General features: G+C 44.6%; 1 protein-coding gene across 5 annotated transcripts in view; it reads right to left on the reverse strand.

The window, feature by feature from the left end:
• The window catches only part of VAV2 (vav guanine nucleotide exchange factor 2), a 120611-nt gene that overhangs the window by 74620 nt on the left and 28677 nt on the right, over window positions 1-17314 (reverse strand). For all 5 annotated transcript variants that reach the window (XM_066562767.1, XM_066562765.1, XM_066562764.1 and 2 more), the window contains exon 2: window positions 15277-15393. In XM_066562767.1, coding sequence (XP_066418864.1) covers window positions 15277-15393 — 117 coding nt within the window. The remainder of the gene's footprint in view (window positions 1-15276; window positions 15394-17314) is intronic.

The following is a 17314-nucleotide window of genomic DNA, read 5'->3' on the forward strand; positions in this document are numbered from 1 at the left end:
GACTGCAGAAAATGGGTGTCACCCCCTCCATGTGACCTTCAGGGCTGATAAAGAGTGGGTGTCCCCTCATTTGTGTGACCTTCTCAGGCAGCCCAGGGGCTGAATTATTCATTTTGGGGGATGCCAGCAAGGAGAGTGGGACACCAGCAAGGTGGACACTTCCCAGCTCTCAGAATAAAAATCTCACCAGGTTAAATATAATTTTAAATGAGGACAAAGCACACTGTGTAAAAATTAAAAAAAAGAAAAATCTAAAGTAATTTGATTTTTAAACAAAACTATCAGCTGCATTTAAGCCAAAATTAGGAGTTTTTTGGTTTTTTTTTAGTGAAGAGTTTGTCTGGAGAATTAAATAAAATGAGAAATTCCCTTGCATTGCTGTGACAGCGAGGAAGATGCTTTGCTGTGCTGTGAGAGCACGAGGAACAGATCCTGGCTATCCATGGGTTATATCAGTATTTATAATATAAATAACATGCTAAGTTATAAGTTACAATATAAATAATAAACTAAGTTATATTTATAATATAAATAACACACTAAGTCATTTACCCCAGGGAAAATGACTAAGAATGTGTAACAACACAAAAAATCATTTATCCTTGAGAAATCCCACCACGTTCACCTGAGGGGACAAATCTGAGTGAGAACATGGGACAACCAAACCAAACTCTCAGAAACCAAGGAGGACAAATAAAAATCTGCAGGTTTATCACCAAAATCACAAGATTTAAGCTCATTTTCCTGAGTCACCACCCAGCCTGACCCTGCCAAGGAGCAGAAAACACACCAGAGGTAGGAACTGCACCAGCAGCTCTCTGTGAGCTCCTGAAAAATAAAATAAAATAAAATAAAATAAAAAAATAAATAAAGTAATAAAGTAATAATAATTAAAAATAATAATGATAATAATGATGGTAATAATAATAATGATAATGATATTAATAATAATAATAATAATAATAAAAATAATAATCCATAAGCAAAGGAACAGAAACATTATGGTTTGCCTGTGAATAATGACTTGGGACAGGGGGAACACAGACCAGCAGCTCTCTGTGAGCTCCTGAAAAATAAAATAAAATAATAAATAAAATAAAATAAAATATAGTAATAATAATAATAAAAATAAAATAATGATAATGATAATAATACTAATACTACTAATAATAATAATAATCCATCCATAAGCAAAGGAACAGAAAAATTATGGTTTGCCTGTGAATAATGACTTGGGACAGGGGGAACAGAGACACCCAGGCCTGGGTAATGGCACAGCTCACATCTGTCTCCATCACTCTGCATCTCCCTGAGAAGTTCATACATATTTAAAAAGGCCAAGAGCTCCATCACTCCTCACTTCTTACAATATCACAAGATTGGAGTCCATCAGGGAGAGAAAGGCAAAGAAAGCAGCACAGGGGTGGAAATGTCACTGATTGAATCCTGGTCCTGTGTCTCTGAAGGGGTTTTGGGGATGGGATGGGATGGGATGGGATGGGATGGGATGGGATGGGATGGGATGGGATAAGGAGATGTGGATGAGATGGGATGAGGAGGTTGGGATGGGTTGGGATGAGAAGGTTGGGATGGGATGGGATGAGGAGATTTGGATGGGATAGGATGAGTGTATCTTGTGTATAAGCCCTTTTTGGGGGGATTTCTGCCAGATGGGTGGATAAACAAGGCAAGGCTTGAGCACAGCTTGAGGCTTGTGATGCTGAAAATCAGGAAAATTGATGGCACTGCCCTGCAGGCTGGGGAGAGCCTCCATGGAGCTTCATCCCTCCAGGTGGACACGAGGTGACAAAGGCAGCACCGCCAAGGAGTTCACCACACTCAAATCAAACCAAAAAACAGGAATTGAGGCAAAGCACAACCCCAGCTCCAGAGGGAAAGCCCATCCCCTGTGTTCCCATCCCACAGGGAGGTCCAGACACTGAATTTCTCCATGTCAGCTCTTTTTTAACCAGGCAAAAGCCAGCTGGAGCAGGAGGGGACAAAAAAAAACCACTGGTCCTCCAATAATTTCAAAGCTGTTCAAGAACTTATTGCTCCACACTGGTGCATCCACACGTGAGCAGCATGTGCAGCTCTTTTCTCTCTGCCACGCTCCAGCAGCTCCTGTGTCTTTAGGGGCTGGGGTCCCACCACTGCTAACAGGGATTTAATTCACCCTCACTAATATTTCATCCATGGTATTAGGTCATGTTTTCCCTTTCCACTTGAAAGGCATCCCCAGCTTTCTTGGCAGCAGTGAAATTAATAGAGAAATCATTAGAAAGCAGAAGGGCTGGGGCCGTGCAAATCGCACGGCGCTCGAGATTATTTCCAAACAATCAAATTAATTGGTGTCATCAGCCACGAGCAGCAGCACCCAGAGAGCTGGCATTAAAAAACATGGAAGATTATTGACAGTCCCGTGCCTCCTCATACATAAAACATGGGATGGAATTGTTTTATTTGATTATTTCCTATGCATGAAGGCTCTGCCCTGCACGGGGGGTCGGAGCAGACACAGCTGGGACCGTGATCCCACAGCCAGGGATTGTCTGGAATATCAAGAATTCCTCCTGAGGCTTTTGAGGTAGAATTAACCAGGATGATTTTCAGTGAAAGTGGCTTCTTTTGACACCTGGAAGGCAGGGATTTGCCTGTTGCAGGCACTTCTAGAGAGTAAATCCTACTCATGTTCAGCTGAACCCTGAACCAAGTATCTCCCAATCCTCCAAATTTCAGGTTTACATCTCCCCTGGGCTCTCCCATCCCACCTTGGTGACCCATGGAAACCACACAAACGGCAGCAGAGGATTTTGAGCCTAAAAGTGGAAGATTTTGGCCCTGGCTACACTATCTTCCCCTCAATATTCAAAAATTGCCGGAATTTTTGTAAACCCCACTCACCCGAGAGAGGCAGATGAGGTGGGATCATCTGAGCAAAGCAGAGTGAACAGACAGTGGTTAAAAAAGAAATAAAAATAATTCATCCCAAGTCTTGAGAAGGCATGTGTGAATGTGTTTTGTTTTGGAAGAAAAAGAATAAATAGTAGCCTCAAGTCAGGATAATATTTATCCACATGCTTCACTTTGAAGTTGAGCCCTTCTTGACTTCACATGCTGTGTGCACACACTAAAGTCTCCTCCAGAAGAGGCTTTTCTGAAAGCCCAGCCTTGAGCAAGGGGAAGAAAATAAACTCTTCAAAACCAGGTACTAATGGAGAAAAATAAACCTCATCACCTGGGGAATTACCACTGTCCCTCCCAAATCCAAAAGGGGATTGAAACAGCTTTATCTCTTCACCTTGTGCAGATCTGTGGGGCTCACAGGACTGAATTCTGTGGCAGGAAAAGCCAAACTGAGAGGAGCAGCCCAGTTAATCTCCAAGATAAATCCCCATTCTCTTGGTTGCTGCCATAAAGAGGAATTTCTCTGCGCTGCCTTTTCTCCCTGCCATCACCCGGGGAGCTCCAGCAAAGCCCTGGAAAAAACCACCACATCCAACAGCCCTGCAAAACCTTCTCAGTCCCACAGAGCAGGGAGTTTGTCTCTTGTCTCCAGCTTATTTCTGTTTTCTGAACAACTCCGTGCATTTCCCTTCAGTATTCCTCAAGCAGAAACCACCAGAGATGGGTGACAGTTTCCAAATCCAAATTTCAGGCTCCAAACTGCACCTCTATGCACTTTTCACACACCAAGGGGCAGGAAATCAAACAGCCCTGCCTTCCCCCAGACAGAAGCACCCCAAGGCCCAGAGCCTTCCTTTCCCCCTCAGATGTTTTGGTTTTTTTTCCCCAAAATTCCAATATAATCACACACCACAGAAAATCATCGCTATCAAAAACCCTCTTTCACTTCACCCTCTGCAGACAATGGGAAGGGAAATGTTTCCCTTTCCATTTCTTGCAGCTCTTATCTCCCTCCATGGGTCCTCCAACTGATTTCCTAAATCCTAAGCAGGATTCTGAGTTCCAGCCTGGCATCCTTAATGAGCACAACTGGGTAATGTCTCTTACCTGACCTTCCTTTCAGGTGGGTCACTGCTATTTATGGTCATGCTTCATTTTTCCTTAAGTGTGCCCTTGTTACCTCATTTACTCATTTATGTTTCACAGGAGAACAGGGTAAAAAATGAATTTAATGGACCTAGAAATAGAAGGGAGGAAAACCACAAAAGAGACACAAGAATCTAAAGATCTGCTTGTTCTCCAGACAGCTCCCACCACCAGGAACTTCATTTTCATTGATTCTTCCCTCTTTACAAACCTTTCTGTGGCAGGGCAGAGCTGGAAAAGCATCTGGGGAGAGTGAAGTGCCTGAAGCCAAACGGATTTGGGGCCATTTTACACCTTTTTAGACCTGTTAGAAGTGTCTGCTGCAGCTCATGCTGAGACTTCACAGAGTGAACAGCTCCCAGCACAGAGCTCTGCCTCCAAAAAGCTTTCTCCAGCATCACCTGGGCTGCATCCCACTTCAGCTCCTTCCAGGTTTGCCAGCACTGCCCTTTTCCTGCATTTTGAAGGTCCCTGGCACCGTGAAAACACAAATCCCAAAGCTGAGCAGCCCTGCCCAGGGCTCTCAACCTCCCCTCTCTTTTTAAACTCTCCCCCTCAGCAAGGTGAGAAGGGATGAGCTGGGCAAGGTTCAGGCTCTGCTGCTCCTCTGAAGGGTAACTGCCCTTCTGTGAGCCATTGAGAGAGGAGAGGAGCATTAAAACCACACATCCATGCAACCCCCGAGCTGGGAAAAGACCCCCAAGATCACCCAGTCCAAGCATTTCCCCAGCCCACCGCTAAAAGGAGGAGGCAGGAGGTGTGCCAGGAGCTCCTGCAGGGGACACTGGCACCCCCTGATGTCCCCAGAGCAGCTGGGCAGGTGGGAGAGGAGCCCCCAGCACATCCCCAGAGGGAAACTGAGGCTGGGGCACGCCTCTGCCAGGCCCCCACTGAGGGGCACAGAGGACGTGGATGGTGTCACACAGCTGTCCCCTGCCCTGTCCCGCACACAGCAGAGTCATGGGGATGAGTTTGGGCTCCTGTCAGGGCTGCTGGTCCAGAAAAATCAACTGGGATCCATCCAAAGCCTGCGCAACCCCAATCCAGGAGGATTCCCGTGGGGGTTCACCCTAAAGGAGGGGATTCCACTGTGCTTCCCTTTGTCCCCTTCCCCTCTTTGTCCCCTTCCCCTCCCCATCCCAGCCCTGCTGCAGCTCCCAGGGCTGAGGGGAGCCCAGATTGCAGGAGCAATTTGGAATTTTCCAGCATAATTCTGCTCACTGGATCCACCACAAGTGCTCTGGAGTCAGGAGCTGGTCCAAAGCTGCCCAGTCTGCAGCATTCTGAACAAAACCTCCTCCCTGGCATTTTTCTTGAAGCTTCAGTCCTGCAAAACTTGCAGTTACTCATTAACTGAGTTTTCAGCGTCATTTTTCAGGTTTTTATGCCCTTGGAAATGCAGAAAAAGCCTGAAGCATTGCACAAGTGCTCCTTTCTCACTTGGAAAAAAAAAAAAAAACCCAAACAAACCAAAACCTTCAGAAACAGCCTTACAGTAGTGCTGGTTTTAAAATAATTCACTTTGAAAGTACCCAAAACACAGAATTCTCTGCAAGTCCATGCTCCAGAGAGGGAGAAGAAGAGCCAGGAACCCCTTCCTTAAGGGACAGCCATGGTGAGAAGGGAAAGGACACAAAAAACCACCACAAAAACCCCTGCTCCCTGCAGGGTTCATTCAGGGCTGGACATCCCCAAAACCCTCAGCCCCACAACTTTCCTGCCAATCCCTTCCCTGAGCTCCTCTTCAGAGCTCTGCACCCACAGCTGTCCCAGCCTGTCCCTGTTTAGCCCCCCCAAAAAAATCCAAATGACATCTGGCAGCTCCCCAGCAGAAACAGCCCTGTGGAAACACAGCCCAGCAGGATGGCAGCAAACAAGTGTTAACCCTTTTCCCTCCCCAAACCCCTCCTTTTCTTCTCCCTTTTCCATCTCCAGCTGGGTTTTAGGATCCCCAGCCAGAGGAACGAGCCCCAGTTTGGGGCTGGGATGGGGAAGTTTGGTCCCAGGACGGGCTGGACATTTCACCCATGCACAAATGGAATTTGCCAAGAGGCATTTTAGGAGTCAATTCTTCACACTCCAGTAATTAGAACAATATCATGGGGAAAAAAAAAAAAAAAAGAAAAAAAAAAGAAAAAAGGGTGAGGGGGAGGGTAGGCAGCAGAGCTCCCACGGGGACTTGGCTGGAGGAGGGAAAGGCTGAGCAAATACCCAGAGTCAAGTGAGGCCCCAAGGCAAGAGCCCTTCACAGGATCCCTGCAGGTTGGAATTCAACCAAAACCTTCTCCCCTTCCCAGCTCTCCATTCTCCTGTGCAGGAGCGTTTTTAAATTCCTAATTCCCAGATCAAACACGAGGCTGGCGAGCCAGACCTGCCTCCTTCAGCCCCTCATCAAGGTCAGTGGGGTTTTCCTGTTTTCAGGCCAGCAAATTCAACTCAAGGTCTGCTTCAGGCACTCCCAGTGAGTAATAAATCTCTGTTCTTTTATGAATCAATCTCTATTCTTTCATGAAGAAATCTATTATTTTAATGAACAAACAGACATTGAAGCCTAATCCCACTGAGCGCTCAGTCCCCAAAAACCAGATTCTCACAGAACAGCTGTCATCTACACCTACTAAAATGAGAACACCCCAAACTGTTGCATCATCTGAATACACAGAAAAATCTTCTCTATTATAACAGGATGGAGCATCCCAGCTGAAAAAGGAAACAAAACCAGACAAACCCAGATGTTGGTGGATGCATCTCCAACACCTCCCTGGCCCTGGAGCATCCTCTGCAGGGAACTCCAGCACCCCAGTGCAGAGCCCACACAGCTTCCCTGGGGCATTTCCAGGGCCCAGAAATTTCATTTTTTCAAATAAAAACTCATTTTCTGTGCCTGTGAGAGGCCAGCCTGGGAGCAGGGCTGGCGTGGGGGGTTCAGGACACTGCACAATGGTTACTCAGAGCTGCTGAAATATCTCTATTATAATCTGTTATAAATAAATATCTCTATTATAACCTGCTGAAATATTTCTATTATAACAGAATATATATTATATATTCTGATATATATATATATATATATATATATATATATATATATATATATATATATATATATATATATAATATATTATATAATAATTAAATATCTCTGTTATAACAGTATGGAGCAGCCCAGCTGAAAAAGGAAACAAAACCAGGCAAACCCGGGTGTTGGTGGATGCATCTCCAACACCTCCCTGGCCCTGGAGAGGATGCTCCAGGGAACTCCAGCACCCCACACTGGAGCTCCCAACACAGAGCCCACACAGCTTCCCTGGGGCATTCCCAGGGCCCAGAAATTTCATTTTTTCAAATAAAAACTCATTTTCTGTGCCTGTGCGAGGCCAGCCCGGGAGCAGGGCTGGCGTGGGGGGTTCAGGACACTGCACAATGGTTACTCAGAGCTGCTGAAATATCTCTATTATAATCTGTTATAAATAAATATCTCTATTATAACCTGCTGAAATATTTCTATTATAACAGAATATATATTATATATTCTGATATATATATATATATATATATATATATATATATATATATATATATATATATATATAATATATTATATAATAATTAAATATCTCTGTTATAACAGTATGGAGCAGCCCAGCTGAAAAAGGAAACAAAACCAGGCAAACCCGGGTGTTGGTGGATGCATCTCCAACACCTCCCTGGCCCTGGAGAGGATGCTCCAGGGAACTCCAGCACCCCACACTGGAGCTCCCAACACAGAGCCCACACAGCTTCCCTGGGGCATTCCCAGGGCCCAGAAATTTCATTTTTTCAAATAAAAACTCATTTTCTGTGCCTGTGCGAGGCCAGCCCGGGAGCAGGGCTGGCGTGGGGGTTCAGGACACTGCACAATGGTTACTCAGAGCTGCTCAAAGTGGCACTCAGTCAGTTCAGCTCACATCTGCAGCGAGCTGTGAGCTCAGCCCTGCTGCTGGAGCACAGAGGTCCCTTTGATAAATCTCTCTGTGCAGGGACTGCAGCACTATTTCCGCATGAAAGAAATAAATTCCTTTTTTTTTTTTTTTTCTTCCCAATCATCTTTGCAGCCCACTGGCTTGGAAGAGTGAGTTTCTCTCTGCTGCACTCCATCAGGCTCAGGTACAGGCAGGATCTGTCTCACACCCTGCCTCTCCAAGCTTTTATTTCTATCCTCCAGTTTTTGGTCTTTGAGCAGAATTTGCCACAGAAAATCACCCCCAAAGCCTGCAAAAAAACCCTCCCACTTTTACTCTCAGTGCACTCTGGAATTTCTGTGTAAATTCTCTAGAAGGAGAACAATTTTCCTCCTTTTTTTCCCTTTTTTTATTTCCTTGAGAAAACTCTACAAAGCTCCACTCCTGCATCCCCTTCTCTGCAGAGATGAGCACATTTTAAATCAGATGCACAAAAAAAAAACCAAGAGAGGCTGAAGAGGGGAACCTGTGTGGGGCGACATCCACCACAGCCCCAAGGTGTTCAGGTGTGATATTTCCATGTATTAACCTGCACCAACTCATCTCTGCCCCAAGAAAATTCAGTTTCCTACAGAAGCTTCTTCCCCCTCTTTTTTTTTTTTGTTTTTTTGCTTTTTTTGGTTTTTTTTTTTTTGGTTTTGGTTTGTTTTTTGGGGTGGTTTTTTGTTTGTTTGTTTTTGGTGGTTGGTTTGTTTGTTTGTTTTGGGGGGGGGTTTTTGTGTGTTTTCGTAGGTAAAATGCTGTGCTCTGAGCACTGGGGATTATGGAATGCCAGAACTTTCAGCCTGGTACTTTCACTTTTCCTAAACCCCATTTACACCCACGTGTTAATCTGTTTCTAGAAATGTTCATTATTATTTCTATTATTTGGCCTTGGCACGGCCTCATCATCAGATGCTGAGGGTTTTAATGAAGAAACAGAGGAGCTCGTTACAGAATAAAAAATTCCTTTTATTCCAAGAGTCCCTGAAGTGATTTCAGCCAGGATGGATTTCCTTCCTTTCCCAGAGCACATGATGCTGAACAGTTAAGCTCAAGTGATGAGAGAGAAATTCAGCAGCCAGGCACACAAAGCCTGGCTTTGCCCGTTGGCATCTCGCACCCACACTGATGCTCACTGCACCAAACCTCAAAAATCCCATGACAGCACCAAAGGAGGCTCAAATGAAACCACACAATAGCCAGAAATTGTTGGATCATCCAAAAAAAAAAAAAAAAAAAAAAAAAAAAAAAGTCTGGTATCTGAATCTTTCAGAGAAAGAGAATTTATTGCTCCATTATCAGGAGAAATGAACTTCTTCCTGCCTTGAAGGTGCTGTCAGGATTCAGAGGAAGAAGCTGACACTGCCCAGACAGAATCCTGTGTTTGAATGGAATTTATGCATCATGGATGAGGTGTATGAATATGCAACAGGCTGTTGTTTTTAAGGGTTAATCCTCTGTTAACGTGGGGCCTTTTTCGGGCTCGTGCTGCCCAGAAAAGGTACCCAGACTGTCCTTAACTCTTTGTTTCTATTGTCTCATATTGTCCTAATTCAAATTGTCCAAATTGTTATTACTCTAATTGTATTACTGTTTTTTAAACTATTTTATTACAACTAAACTTTTAAAATTTTAAAAACAAGTGATTGGCGTTTTTCACATTGCCAGAGCTGGGAATTCTCCCTCAGGCAGGAAGTGCAGCCCCAAAGGCTCTGGTGTGGGCACAGGGTGAACGTGTGGCTCCTACAGTGGGGACAAAATCACCAACCACTGGGCAGGAAGGAGTTAAGTGAGTTTCTTCCAGGAAATTAAGTGTGTTTCTTCCATGCAATGACACAAAAATCTCATATATAAATATTGATAATAATATATTTCATCAATATAAATAATATAGAAATATATAGCATAAATATACACAAAATATTTATATATAAATATAAATATTATTTATTATATTTACATTTATCTATAAACTTAAATATTTTAATAAATATTATTTATTTTTATATTTATATATATATAAATAATATAAATTTAAAGACTATAATAAATATTATTTATTTTTTATTTATATATATGCATAATATAAATTTAAATACTATAATAAATATTTATTTTTATATTTCTATATCTAAAAATAATATAAATTTAAATACTATAATAAATATTATTTATTTTTATATTTTTATATATATAAATAATATAAATTTAAATATAAATAATAAAATATTCACACCCTTCTTTTAGGGAATTCTCCTCACTTCCCTCCCCACCCACCCTGGTGACACAGCAATCTGAGATGCTCCCAGCTGCCACAGGATCCCCCCTGGGCACACAGCCAATGCCACAGAGCCATCTGAGCAGCTGGCACGGCCACCACAGCACAGGCAGCTCCATCCAGGCTGCCTGGAACCTCTGGGGATTGGTAAAAATAAAGGGCAGGGCTGGGATGGGACACCCAGCTTGGCTGGCAAGCCCAGCTCTGCTCCCAGACACTATTGCTTCATGTACTCCGTGGTGCAGGGGGAAAACACGCTGCTTTTAATGTGCTCTTGGCTGCAGGAGGTCAGAAAAAAATCCCCTGAAAGTCAAAATGAGAGGAGCAGCAGGTCACAGCTGGTAGTGGGTTGACAGCAGCTGTATATCTGGAATTTCTGCAGTTTCTGCCTTTCTCTATATTAATCCATATAAATCCCGCCCTTTTCTCTGCCCAAACTGTGTTAAAAAGGCACCCTGAAAAGTGCTGCTGCAGGGCTAGAGGCTGCTATTCGGGGCTGGGGATGCTGCAGGGAGGGGAATTCTCAGCAGAGAAACAGAAACACCAAGCACCAACTCTCGGTTATGAATCCCTTAAATAATTCTGACAGCACTCCCCACCCTCCTGTCTGAAAGCAAACAGAAATCGGAGTTTTCTGACCTTCTGGCAGCCTTTGGGGTGTGATAGAAAGGGCTTGTGGCAGCTGAGCCCCTCCAGAGCTGTCCCAGCCCGTCCAATGGATGCCAAAGGGGGAATCCCTCACTGGGAAGGGCTGGGGACAAAGTGAGGACAGCCTGGATCCCCCCAGGGCTTTCCAGGAGGGACCCACACCGCCAGCAGCAGGAGGAAGGGAACACTAAAAAACACCCTGGATATCTGGAGCAAGTTTGGAACAATTACCCCACATTTATAAAGGACACCTCTTGCTCTAGCTCTGATTTCACTCCCACCCCAAGGCAGCCACTGGAGCGTGCCGGGCTCGGGGCACCTCCCCAGCAGCCACATCCTCTCCCTGGCACTTCAGCCACCCAAAATAAATGTCCTTTGAGCTCTGCCCCAGCCACACACCAGCCAAAATCTCCCTGGGTTCTGCTGAGAGGAAGAATTGATCCAGACCCTGCTCCAGATGTGAGGTGGGTGCAGATCTCCCTCCCCAGCCTCTGGAGCAGAAGCAGAGTGGAAAACACGACTTTAATTTCAGTACCAGCATCTCCTCCTCCTTTAGCTGGTCATGAATTGCTTCCCTTTTTCATTTTCAGAACAGCAGTGTTTCCTATCTGTGGGGCAGGGCAGGGAGGACCCTCATCTTGCCAAAAAAAAGCCTTTTTCAAAGACAGCAAGAACTTCAAAAAGAATGCAGGGCGATTAAATCCACGTCAGGAGGGCAGAGAGGAGCGGGAGGCTAATAAATGGCACGCTCCACAGGTTTATGAATATTTGAACTATATTTCTTTTTAAAAAAATTGTACATTACTGCAAGTTATTTAAAATGAGTAACTCCTTTTAATGAACCTGGCTACCATCACGCTGACTAATAGAGTAATAAAGAGTTTAATCCATATTTATGTACATTTTATGTCATTACTGTTGCTGCCAATAAATTAGCAAGTCCAATAAGAGTTTGATTTTATACCATCACTGCTACTAAATGTGGAACAACACACACTACATGAGCACCAGCTTTTTATTTTATTTCTTTTTCAAGAGCCAGGCTGTGCTAACAGCAAGCCTGAAGAATCAGGCCCTAGTTAGGAATGAGGCAATATTAACTGGGCTTTTACTCCTGCATCCTGCAGCCATGGAAAAAAAACTTCTGCAGATGCCACTGGTGATTTATGGAGAGCTCTGAACCACTTTAAAGGGATCAAATATTCAGAAATAATTAATATTGAAGGGGCATGGGTAGAAATACAGGCACCAGCATCTCAGGTCACTTCTGCAAACCCATGCCATGAAACACAGGATGATTGCTTTATCATCCACACCACAGCAGGATTGCTTTAAAACTGGACATGGGGGGAAAAGAGGTGCCTGTCAGCAATTCCAACTGGCCATGAGCAATTGGAAGTGGCCTTTGGGCTCCCCTGGGGAGCTGGGGGACGCTGCAGATCCCAGGGAATGGGATGCACCCATCTGGCAGAGCCTGAGTTCCCCATTCCCCAACATCCCACAGAGCCAACCTGGAGTTTCCAGCCCCACTGGGATTTTGGCTGGAGAAGCCCACATGGTTCACGGTCCCACTTCACCCTGCTGACAGCAAAAAGCACCTCCCCAAGCTTAAAAGTCAAGGAAGAAGCAAAACCAGGAGCGAACTCAGACTTGGGAAGCCCCCAGGCAGAGCTGGAATGGAAGGGGCTCCACTGCTCCCATGGCAGCTCCTCCTTGCAGGAGCCAAAAGGAATGATGGAAATATGGAAACCTCTCTCAGAATAACAGCTGGGCAAGGCAGGACTGAGGGATCTGATTTTTCAGCCTCTTTGAAAGCACCAGTGGTTTTCTAACACTAAAAAGCCCCAAAGATTCAAAGCCCTTTACGCAGAGGTTGGCACCAAGTCCCCGCCTTTCTCCTCAGTAATTACACTCCAGCAATCCCAAAAACTGCTGCTAATTGCTGTCCCAGTGGCCTTTTTGGTTTGGAGGAGAGGAATAACTCTCTCCCAGTGGCATCCAGAAAGGAAACAACCAACCCCACTCCACCAAAACCCATCTGCAATTAAACTCTGTGTTACTGTGTCCCACCAGAAACGCCTCCTACACGGTGTAAGCGTCTTGTAACCAAAAAAACACCATTGATCTCAGGAGTGAATAGCTCCAGGAAGGATTTTTTGTGTGTGAAGTCTGTGTTTGGCCAGGGGGGAGGTGGATTAGAGACTCCTTTTGCTGTGACTCAAAACGGAAAGGGAGCTCTGGTCACCAGCAGATTTTTCCCTGTTTATTTGCTTTGCCACTGTTGAACACAGATCTGAGGATAATGTGGGAATGAAAGGTGCTGGAGACAATGGGAATGTTTTGACAGGCTTCCAGAGGGATTTAGGGTGGTGCAGAGCTGGACAGCTGATACCTCCACCAAGCTGATAAAAAAGAAAAAAAATGGGGTTTTTGTATAGAGAGTCTGTGCTTCCCACATTTTCTGTGGTTGGTTGAGGATGACAACAACGTGAAAACAAGCACGATGCAGGCAATAAAGCACACATTTGGATCTCTTGGAAGTTCATGACACATTTCTTTCCCAAGTCTCCTAAAAAACCAGATTGCCTTGAGCAAAGAGGGAGTGGCAAATCACCTTCAAGAGTCACAAAGCTGAATGCACCCCCAAAAAAATGACCAGGGGGAGGGAAGAGCAGAACAAGGAAAAGCAAACTGTGCTCATCAGCTGATGTGCTCCAGCAGTGTTTAACACCAGGCATCAGAGGCAATTTGAAACTGCACAAAGCTAGAGACAATGTGACGATAAAGCAGCATTTTAATTAGCAGCAGTTCCTTCCCCAGCCCAAAAGGTTCCTTCTGTGCATTCATATTCCCAGAACAACAACTGCCTTCTTGTGTTCCATAAATCAAAAAAAAACCTCTTAAAACAAGGCACTGCAATTGCACATTCCACATAATGGTCCAGAAATAAATTAGGCAATAAATATCAAATAATATATCCCCATCAGCAGTGAAAATCTACTCCTTGGATAATCAGAAGGGAAGATGCCTTCCAGCAGCTTATGTCGGGCAGCTCGAAACAGGTAAAACAATACAGAGCTTTAATAAATCTTTTATCACCTTTTCTGCTGAAGAATATAGCAATTGTCCTGGGTAATGGCTTCCCTGAGCCCTGTATCCATCAGCCCTGATGCAGCTGGTGTCAAAGGCAGGGGATCAGAGCAAGAGCCACTCGTCAAAACCAGGCAGAGTTTTTCCTTCTTTGGTGTTTGGTGCCAACCATCACTTACAGCCAACACATTTCTGAGGAGCTCAGGGCACTCATTTCACCCTGCCATCAAACCCCACAGACACTCAATGGCAAAAATCAGTGGTGATTTCAGCAAAGTTTATTTTGCTCTGCACAGGTGGCAGCAGATGGGGAAGGACCCTAGGCAAGGTTTAGTTCTTCTCAAAAACACATGGGTCACTGTTATGGATGTATTTTATGAAAAATCTTTTTGCTAAGATTTTTCTCCTAAGAATCTGAGAAGCCTCAAAAACGAAATGTAAGCAACAATTATCTGCTGCTGTGGAATGCAACAGGTGCATCTTTGATTAGTCTCAAGTAGTTGTTTCTAATTAATGGCCAATCACAGTCCAGCTGGCTCAGACTCTCTGGTCAGGCACAGGATTTTATTATCATTCCTTTCTATTCCTTTCAAGCCTTCTGATGAAATCTTCTATTCTTTAGCGTAGTTTTAATATATAATTTTCTTTTAATATAATATATATCATAAAATAATAAATCAACCTTCTGAAACATGGAGTCAACATTCTCATCTCTTCCCATGTCGGAGTTACCTGCAAATTCCACATGTAGTTGTTTTAAATTAATGGCCAATCTCAATCCAGCTGTCTCAGACTCTCTGGTCACTCACAAGATTTTATTATCATTCCTTTCAAGCCTTCTAATGAAATCCTTCTTCTATTCTTTAGTGTGAAGAATGAGTGAAAGACATTACCAGAGGTCACACCCTTTAGAGACTGATCCCAGAGAGTTTTTCATCTAAAGCAGAAAACTTGATGGCTTGGTGACCCTTTACTGAAGACACAGCAGAATCAAACTGGTTTAGGTTTTTAACCCCTAAATTTAGGGTTTGAACCCCTAAATACACTGAGGACACAGCAGAACCCTAAATACACCACAAGCACAGAGGAACTGGCACCCAATCCTCAGAGGCTGCTCAGAAAACCACAAAATCTTTGTATTTTCACCCCAAATCTGGAGCACAAACCCAGGGAGCCCCAGGGGCAGAGCCATCCCTCCCCAGGAGCTCAGCAGTCAACTCTTACCTTCCCAAAATCCCGCACATCAAAGAGGTCAAAGGGATCAAAGAGGTCGCTGTTCCTTAACCCAAACTTGTCGTGGCACACCTTCAGGAAGGTCCGGATGTTCTTCAAACACAGAAACTGGGGGAGAAAAAGGAGGAAAACAGAGGGAAATGAGTGAGACAGGCACAAATTACAACTGAGATTTCCCGAGTTCAATGCAAGACAAGCGAGCAGGTGTTGGGGGAGATGAAACAGGAAAGCCTTATCAATATGATTGCCTGGCAAAAGATTTGGAGAATATGGAAACTATAAGTGAGATTGAAATGAAAGCAAGCTTGGGGATACCTCAGTTACTGAACAACTGGAAAACAATGGTGTGGCCGGCTGAAGGTGATCCCCTTTTGATGGAACAACACCCTCTGCTTGCAGACAGGCCCAAGGGTCAGAGCAGACCCTGCCAGCTTGGCAGAAGGGCCCAAAGAGGAGTTTGTAGGGTTTCCAAAGAGGAGCTTTTAGGCTTGGCAGAAGGGGTCCAAGGAGGAGATTTTAGGGTTTAAAATGTAACACAGTATGGGAATGTAGTGATTCTTATAGGCTGCATGTAAATGCCATAGGATTTGTATCTTGTACTAGATTGGTTAGTGAGAATTAGAATATTCAGCACAGAGGAAGATTTATTGTATTGTAACGGGAACTTCACTCTCTCTTTCCCTCTTCTGGTTTTTGGACCCTTTTCTTTAGCTTTTTAGGGCTACTATTGACAGGAGTCAAACACGCTCTTCTAGCCCCGCTGGTGGCATTGAAATGTGTAAAGGGCTGCAGGTACCTTTAATTCTTTGCTCACTCACTCTCTCTCATCCTTTTTACCAGGCTCTTGCCTTCTCTCTCTTTACTGCTCTGAGCTGTGGCTGGCAGCTCAAGCAGGGCTCTGCACCCAGGCCCTTTGCAATAAACCCCAATTTCCAAGCCCTGGCTTCAGAGATCTCTCATCTCCGTCCATCCTGACCATCCTACCTTTGTCACTCCTACAAGCAGGGAGTGAGAAGCTCGCCCTGCAAGGCCAGGCAGGAGTTTATTTGGATTATCCCCAGTTGTTTCTGAGGATGTCAGACTCTGGTGCCCTGTGAGGGCTCCTGTGTTCTCAGCTGCACTCCAGGAACACAAGGCCCCTTTGAAAAACAACTTTCTCCCAAGGTAACGCTGCAGAACTCAAGAACTCAAGCCAGGACGTTTCCCTTTCAAGGTCGAAGGCAAATGTAAATTACAGGCGATGTTGCACAGAAGCCCAGGGTTGAACATTTAACCATTTCCAGCATGATCCCATTTGGCTCCCTACAGAAGGGACACGTGTTACAGCAACAGGACAGCGGGAAATGGCTCTAAACTGGCAGAGGGCAGGGTTGGATGGGATATTGGGAGGGCATTCTTCACTGTGAGGGTGAGGAGAAGCTGTGGCTGCTCCATCCCTGGAAGGCTGGACAGGGCTGGGAACAACCTGGGATAGAGGAAGGTGTCCCTACCCAGGGCTCAGTCGGGATGATCTGCAATTTCCCTTCCAACCCAAACTTTTGTTTATCCAGCAGGTTGACTGGCAGAGCAACATCAAGTTTCTCTTTAAAAAAATCCCATCTTTATGGCAATAAAAGGTCGTTAAATCAAAAATTATCAGGGATTCTGAAGCCTGAGGACTCCAAATGGTCTTGCTCCTGGCAACACGGGGGCTAAAGAAAAGAAAAATAAAAATCTGCTTCATTTTTCCAGCTGCATCACCTACATCTTTCATCTGCTGAGCCAGCCAATTAACTTCCCTTCTTTTTACATCCTCACTGCAAAATACCTCCAATTTATCGCTCTATCTTTAGGCAACTCTTCACTTTTCCAGCAAATTCCTCACAGATACCTAACAAACACGTTAGAATCCTGAGGAAATCAATCCATCAAGGGGGTGAATCACCCCCATGTGATCAACAGGCAGAGGAGCCAAGCTGCCTTTGGGTGGATTCCTCCCTGCTTTTGTCACATGGCGCAATCCCCGAGCTGCCATCAAACACACACCGCT

This window comes from Molothrus aeneus, chromosome 19, assembly GCF_037042795.1.
Source record: "Molothrus aeneus isolate 106 chromosome 19, BPBGC_Maene_1.0, whole genome shotgun sequence".
NCBI classification, from domain to species: domain Eukaryota; kingdom Metazoa; phylum Chordata; class Aves; order Passeriformes; family Icteridae; genus Molothrus; species Molothrus aeneus.